Raw genomic sequence first — 7,876 nt, 5'->3', positions numbered from 1 at the left:
TGGGTTTATAGTGCAAACTCAAATAAAATTTTTCACATTTTTAAATTAACATTCTGAACTTTCAATTTTGATAAATTAGCACATTTACACTAATAAATATAAACTTATATAAATATAATAAACTTCAATTTCTAAATTCTAACTAAAATTAATTAATATATTTATACTATAATATAATAATTAAAATAAGTATTTTTTATTCTGTTTAATATTTATTTTCATACAAAATATTTTGTTTTATAATAAATTTATTAAACTTTTATTTATAAATTTAATAAAAATTACTAAAGATGAACTTACTATAAATTAGGTATATATTTTGTTACACATCCCTCCTTATAAAACAAAAAGAATAGACTTGGCTTAGATTTTGGATTACTCATTTAAATTATTGAAATTATCGATTTCAAAGTTATTGAGTAAGCTCTATAATTTCTGGCTAATATTGACATCCATACTAGAATGATGATTTTAACTCCTTATAAAACAAAAAGAATAGACTTGGCTTAGATTTTGGATTACTCATTTAAATTATTGAAATTATCGATTTCAAACTTATTGAGTAAGCTCTATAATTTCTGGCTAAAATTGACATCCATACTAGAATGATGATTTTAACTAAATATTAATTTACCGCTTTCAATAAAAAAAAAAAACAAAAAACAAAATATTAATGATTCTGATTGTTATGACATATCTAGGATTAAGCTAGTTTTGTGTTATTATTTTTCATCTTCCTACTTTGATTTTGGGCACGAGACAAGAAAAAGACGCCGGCCTGTCCCCATACAACGGTGACCTACTCCGTTGACAGTTCTTTGAGATCTCCGATCCATCCGCAGTTTCTGCGTTAACCAAACTTGACAGTTGAAACCCGTTTAGAAGGTTCTCTCCGTATATGTCTAACTTTATCTTCTTCATTTTGATTATTTTATGCTCTAATGCCAATTTTCGCTCTTGCTTTGTGGGTTATTACTCCGTGTTAATTTTTCCCTTTTCGTCTGTGTTTGATTTGAGCTATCTTGATAGTGTGAACCTCTTTACTATGATTGATCCTCTGAAAGTTCGGAATGGCTCTTAAAATAAATTCGTAACTGTTTGAAATTTTGTGATTAATAGCATGTAATGGGAGCGATGATCACAAAGCAATGTAGTTAGCACGAGGTTGCTGATTGGGCAACAGATGCTTTTGTTAATCATATCCTAAATATTCATTTTATTTTTGTGATGAAAATTGTACTGCTTTTTGAATGGATAGGTTGTATTGTCAATATGGTTGCTGCCTTTGCTGCTTTTGATCTTTCTGTCAATCTCAATTGGGTGCACGGAGGCCGTGGCGGCTGTGCTTCTCTTGACCAAACTTACAAATTCAGTGTGAGAATGCCCTTTTTAACAAAAGAAAGATGCAACTTCAACAATTCAAGAAAATGCATTATACGCTCACCATACAGTTCATTATCAAGTCCACATCCAATAGTGTCCTCCCACACAAGTGAAGTTGGTTCTCATAGTATTGTAAGTGAGTAGATCAGTTTTCGGGTGTTAAATTATGGACACCTTACTAGTTACTGTGTTTTTGTGAGTCATGCCTATTTAATGTTTTACTTGTATTATTAAAGGTATAACTCTTTGCAGATGAATCTACTTTGATCTTGATCAGGCATGGGGAATCAATGTGGAATGAGAAGAACTTGTTCACTGGTTGTGTTGATGTGCCTTTGACCAATAAAGGAGTGGAAGAAGCAATTGAAGCTGGTAAGAGAATCAAGAACTTACCTTTGGATGTCATCTACATATCGGCTTTAATTCGTTCACAGATGACAGCAATGCTTGCTCTCACTGAACACCACTGCATGAAGGTACTACTACATATTAATCCCAATTCCCAAATTCACAAATATTGTTTCATATTCAGACTTGGTTCTAAACATATGAAATGCACAAAGTGCTTACAGTTGTATATGAGAAATGAGATGCAGGGAATGGTTCAATGCTTATGTTCTAAGTACACTTACAGGGTGAAATACATCTAGTTGTATGCTACATATGCAGTCTATCCTGATAGAATCTATATACAAAGATACTACCTTTTTAAACAACAAACCTAGCCACTATTCTGAAAAAGCCTTGTTTTACAATTATTTTAGTGAATGTTGGTTGTTTGATCTTTGATATATGTTCCTAACTCATGTAAAACAGTTTATGTAAGCAAGTTATCAACATCGGAAATGTGTTGTGTTATTCATTGCCAAAGCACTGCTGCTACTGATTCTTGATTACTTCATTTCTTTTTCCTTTCAATTTTCAACATATTTTTGTCATTCAGCTATATTTAATGAAAATATTTCAGCTGCTGAATTTGGTTTTCTCTGGGAATGCTTTGATGTTTTGTTACTTCCCAGACTTTCTCATCATGCAAGCTTAGGGGCAGCCTATGCTAAATTCTTGTTATATATATAAGTTCTGTTTCTGATTGATTGCAGTTAGAAAAAAACTGATTTAAGATGTATCTTTTTTTTTTTTTGAACTTTAAATCAAAGGCAATGTATCAGTGTATTACTCATAGCAGACCGTACTACGGGTTGTAGAAAACTTGTCATTTGAAAATTCCTGCAATGTGATCTTGGTCACTAAGATAGGCACCAACAGTTTATGATGATGAATGGCTAAACGTCTTTGACAAAGTACCATAATATGCACTAGTGATTAACCTCCATGAAGTTTTTAGGTGCCCATTATTCTGCATGATGAGAATGAAGAAGCCAAAATATGGAGTCAAATTCATAGTGAAGATACACAAGCGCACTCTGTTCCTGTCATTAAAGCATGGCAACTGAATGAAAGAATGTAATTTTCTATCTGCATGCTCTTTTTCTTCGAACAATGTATTCCCTGAACAAGTAGATCTCATGTGTGCTTTAAAGGTATGGGGAGCTTCAGGGTTATAATAAGCAGGAAACAGCTGAAAGATATGGAAAGGAGCAGGTTCATAAATGGCGTAGAAGTTATGATGTTCGGCCACCCAATGGAGAGAGTTTGGAAATGTGCTTGGGAAGGGCTGTTACATATTTTAAAGAGCATGTAAGCTTGGTGACTATAACATGTAGAAGACTCTTTCTTGTGTATTCAAGGCTTGCATTTGTTGATATAACTGATCTTTAAAAAATCTGTTCTGCAGATTGAACCCCAACTTATGGCTGGAAAACATGTGATGGTTGTAGCTCATGCAAATTCATTGCGGTCCATTATTATGTATCTTGATGAATTAACATCTGAGGAGGTAGGGCTTTGTTTCTCTACCGCCTTGAACATATTAGGCATATTATACATGGATTTTAGTTGATATTCAAATGGATTCTTGATGACAGGTTATTAACTTGGAACTATCAACTGGTGTGCCAATGTTATACATTTATAAAGATGGAAAGTTTATCAGAAGAGGAAGTCCCCCAGGTTCAATGGAAGCTGGTGTTTATGCATACACTGAGGTTTGTGTCTTTTACTCTGTATAGCTGATAAAGATAACTTATTCTCATATCTTCTTTATGCCATGAGGGAGGCTGGAGGGGGAGAAACTATAATTACATTTTTCTTTCTTGCTGTGACTAGACAAACTACAATTCACAAAACAAGAGAACCTTATTAAAAGCTTTGGGTTCAGTTTGCAAGACATGTTACATCTTGATTGGCCATATATATTATACTCATGTGCTTTCCTTTTTGAAGTTATTTCCGTAGCTATTGGTGCTTTAGTTGACAGTAGCTAAAAGTTAAGCATCAAACTGGATACCCATTTTATCCTAATTTCATAAGATGAATTTATACAATTTTGATTCTAAATCCTCAAATGAATTCCCCTTAATTTGAGGGAACTTTGTTCCAAATCATAACCAAATGAGCATTCAAGATCTTTGGAATAGTTGCCTACCTTCACTGATGCATTCGTTGGTCAGCAAATCTCACAGATTAGCCATGCCCTCAATTTAAGCAGTCTGATTTATTCTCTTTACTTTTTTATCTCAATTAGTATTATTCAGAATTTCCTTATAGTTGGTAATTATCTTTCCTTCCTTAGTTAATTATGTTAGTAGTCCTTAAATATGGCAGCAGTATGTGTTTGAAAGACAAGTTGGAAATTGAATAAAAATCATTCAAGAAGATTTATCTTCTTCCAACTCTCTCTCCTTATTTCTCAGACTCTTCTACTGCCACCATAGGTAGGAATAAGTCTACCATAGGTAGGAATAAGTCTTCTTCTTCCTCTTCATTAGTATCCCACAGGCCCGTAACGCGAAGCCAAATCCGTGATCATATCATTCACCTTCGTAAGGAATATATTACCTTCTAAAATAGAAACATGAATATTCTATACCTTCCTCTTTCAGGTATTTGAATAAAATATCAAGTAGCTGCTTTCAAAACTTGCATTCATCCTTCCAAGTTTTTAACCACTCAATTTGGAAACCTTCTTAGGTCTAAGTTCATTAAAAGAAACTCGTGATAGATTAATACTTTTCCCAACTCTTGCTTGTTTAACCTTTGCTGAACATTGGCCATTAAACAAAGAATGAGCTTAGCTTGGAAGCATGTAATGGAGGTATAGTTAAAAAAAAAAGTTTTTGAGATTAATAGAGGATATTGAGGTAAGAACTTCTCTAAAGGTGGGTGTCACAAACTGGTAGATGAACTAGGACAAATCTGTCTGAATATTGACATTTGTTGGACCTGCCCCTGGTTGAAGTGGTGAAAATATTGAATTACTGTGTTGTGCCTCCTAGAAAATCTTTCTATTGATTTTTCCTCAATAGAAGCTCTCACTGGAAGCCATGTTTTTTAGCTTTCCTCTTCTATGTTCCTATCTTATCAGAGCAAAAAAAAAAACCTAATTAGCATATAGAACTTTTGGGTAAAACTAGAAAGTCATTGCTGATATCCATCTCAGGGAAGTCTTTAGATTCTCAACAACCTCTGAGGTTCACAATGTTTTTATTTCTTCTGGTTATGATAACCAATGGATTGTAGTATTTATATACGTAGAGTATATTTTGAATTTTCTATGTAGTATTTGTGTTCAGAAGTTCAATTCTTTTCCCTCAGTTTTGTGACCTTATCTTTCATCATCACAACTCACAAGGAATTTATGATGACATGTTGGTCACTCCCTAAATTTTCTCTTTGCAGTACCTGGCCTTGTATAGGCAAAAAGTGGATGAAATGACAGAAAACAGGTAAGATCATTACATGTGAATACTGCCTCTTTCCCTACCAGCTTTGTGAACTTTTTTTTTTTTAATAAAGAAATTGATTTTGCTTATAGCTAGGAGTATTAAAAGCGATGATAGAAGATCAATGAAGTCCCCAAGTTGCAGTGGAAGAAATGTCTCATCCCATTATTTGATCACATTTTGTTGTCCAAATAGATGAGTGCAACATCATGCCCAACTTCTTTTGATTATTAAAATATATTCATTTCTTTCTTTCTCTTCTCAGTTTCTTGGGAGTTTTAAAATTGATATTTTTTGGCTTCAACTTGATGTTGCAAGGGGTGTTTGAAAAATGGCTTATCAGTCAAACTCTAACTTGTTTGATCAATTTTATCTTGTTGAACTAGTCAAACAACTAATATAAGTGTTTCGTAAACAATTTTTTTTGCTTAAGCTTATTGATGCCAATAAGCTGAAAAATAAAAAAGTCACTTTAATTAGCTTATTAATATCAACTTATTGTATTCTATTTTAAATATCTAATTTACCATTAATAGTTTCTGGTTATTGTAGTGTTTATATTTATTCAATTTTTATTCAAATTTATATCATCAAAATCATCTAGAGCCCAACATTTGAAATGATTCCTGGCCTAAAAACACGTGCGCACACACAGAATGAGGATCAAGATCTGATGAGAACAATACTCTAGGTGAGAATTGTGGACTAATAATGTATATAAATTATAAAAGACACTTATATATACTATAGTATTTATACTTGTTCAATTTTTAATATCATCAGAATTACCTACACACTCTTGACCTAAGACATATATATATATATATTAACCGTTATATTCAATTATTATTAATTACAAAATGTTTCTTTATAGGTATAGCATGTTTAATAATGAAATAAAAAATAATTAATAATAACATAACCATAACAATAAATTGTAAAAAAACTTCAAGAGTAAATAACTCCAAACATATTTATATTAACTAACTAATTTCCAAACGCCCTAAAATTGGGCAAATGACAAAAATGTGAATGCATGGCATTCTATTGACAAAAATGTGAACGAATTTAATAATTGATAAAAATGTAAAAAACTCTGTTCCCAAATGCGTTCATTGTCAGAACTGGTCAAACACAAAACGCAAGTGGGACTTGCGTTTTTCGAAAAACGCAAGTCCCACTTGCGTTAAATTTTTTTATTTTTTCTATCTCTCCGTTATGGTCGCCGGAGAAGCCAGCGATGTCGCTGGCTTCTCCGGCGACCATAACGGAGAGATAGAAAAAATAAAAAAATTTAACGCAAGTGGGACTTGCGTTTTTCGAAAAACGCAAGTCCCACTTGCGTTAAATTTTTTTATTTTTTCTATCTCTCCGTTATGGTCGCCGGAGAAGCCAGCGATGTCGCTGGCTTCTCCGGCGACCATAACGGAGAGATAGAAAAAATAAAAAAATTTAACGCAAGTGGGACTTGCGTTTTTCGAAAAACGCAAGTCCCACTTGCGTTAAATTTTTTTATTTTTTCTATCTCTCCGTTATGGTCGCCGGAGAAGCCAGCGATGTCGCTGGCTTCTCCGGCGACCATAACGGAGAGATAGAAAAAATAAAAAAATTTAACGCAAGTGGGACTTGCGTTTTTCGAAAAACGCAAGTCCCACTTGCGTTAAATTTTTTTATTTTTTCTATCTCTCCGTTATGGTCGCCGGAGAAGCCAGCGATGTCGCTGGCTTCTCCGGCGACCATAACGGAGAGATAGAAAAAATAAAAAAATTTAACGCAAGTGGGACTTGCGTTTTTCGAAAAACGCAAGTCCCACTTGCGTTAAATTTTTTTATTTTTTCTATCTCTCCGTTATGGTCGCCGGAGAAGCCAGCGATGTCGCTGGCTTCTCCGGCGACCATAACGGAGAGATAGAAAAAATAAAAAAATTTAACGCAAGTGGGACTTGCGTTTTTCGAAAAACGCAAGTCCCACTTGCGTTAAATTTTTTTATTTTTTCTATCTCTCCGTTATGGTCGCCGGAGAAGCCAGCGATGTCGCTGGCTTCTCCGGCGACCATAACGGAGAGATAGAAAAAATAAAAAAATTTAACGCAAGTGGGACTTGCGTTTTTCGAAAAACGCAAGTCCCACTTGCGTTAAATTTTTTTATTTTTTCTATCTCTCCGTTATGGTCGCCGGAGAAGCCAGCGATGTCGCTGGCTTCTCCGGCGACCATAACGGAGAGATAGAAAAAATAAAAAAATTTAACGCAAGTGGGACTTGCGTTTTTCGAAAAACGCAAGTCCCACTTGCGTTAAATTTTTTTATTTTTTCTATCTCTCCGTTATGGTCGCCGGAGAAGCCAGCGACATCGCTGGCTTCTCCTTCGTCGGAGAATCCGGCGACCAAATATGGTCGCCAGCGAGCCCAAAAAAAAAATAAAAAATAAAAAGATTTAACGCAAGTGGGGACTTGCGTTTTTCGAAAAACGCAAGTCCCACTTGCGTTTTGTGTTTGACCAGTTCTGACAATGAACACATTTGAAAACAGAGTTTTTCACATTTTTGTCAATTATTAGATTCGTTCACATTTTTGTCAATAGAATGCCATGCATTCACATTTTTGTCATTTGCCCCCCAAAATTACTTCGATTCAACCTAACTATAGTGCTTA

The 7,876-nt window shown here is 34.1% G+C and overlaps 1 protein-coding gene across 5 annotated transcripts; it reads left to right on the top strand.

The window, feature by feature from the left end:
* The first annotated feature begins 747 nt into the window (after nt 1–747).
* LOC116012367 (2,3-bisphosphoglycerate-dependent phosphoglycerate mutase-like) lies at nt 748–5,623 on the top strand. 5 transcript variants are annotated; one of them, XM_031251888.1, is made up of 9 exons: nt 748–885; nt 1,259–1,519; nt 1,636–1,859; nt 2,729–2,847; nt 2,925–3,081; nt 3,179–3,280; nt 3,369–3,488; nt 5,182–5,228; nt 5,322–5,623. In XM_031251888.1, exons 2-9 carry the CDS (start codon nt 1,273–1,275, stop codon nt 5,422–5,424), a joined length of 1,119 nt encoding a protein of 372 aa, XP_031107748.1. In that variant the 5' UTR covers nt 748–885; nt 1,259–1,272; the 3' UTR covers nt 5,425–5,623. The 5 variants fall into 5 exon arrangements, with proteins under 5 accessions (XP_031107748.1, XP_031107749.1, XP_031107750.1 ...); XM_031251889.1 differs by having other exon boundaries at nt 5,318–5,623; XM_031251890.1 differs by lacking the exon at nt 748–885 and having other exon boundaries at nt 1,374–1,515.
* Nucleotides 5,624–7,876: the final 2,253 nt, after the last annotated feature.

The sequence above is a fragment of the Ipomoea triloba genome, chromosome 3 (genome assembly GCF_003576645.1).
Source record: "Ipomoea triloba cultivar NCNSP0323 chromosome 3, ASM357664v1".
Taxonomy (NCBI): domain Eukaryota; kingdom Viridiplantae; phylum Streptophyta; class Magnoliopsida; order Solanales; family Convolvulaceae; genus Ipomoea; species Ipomoea triloba.
Note: the sequence above shows the minus strand (reverse complement) of the source record. Positions and strands in the feature narration are given on the sequence as shown.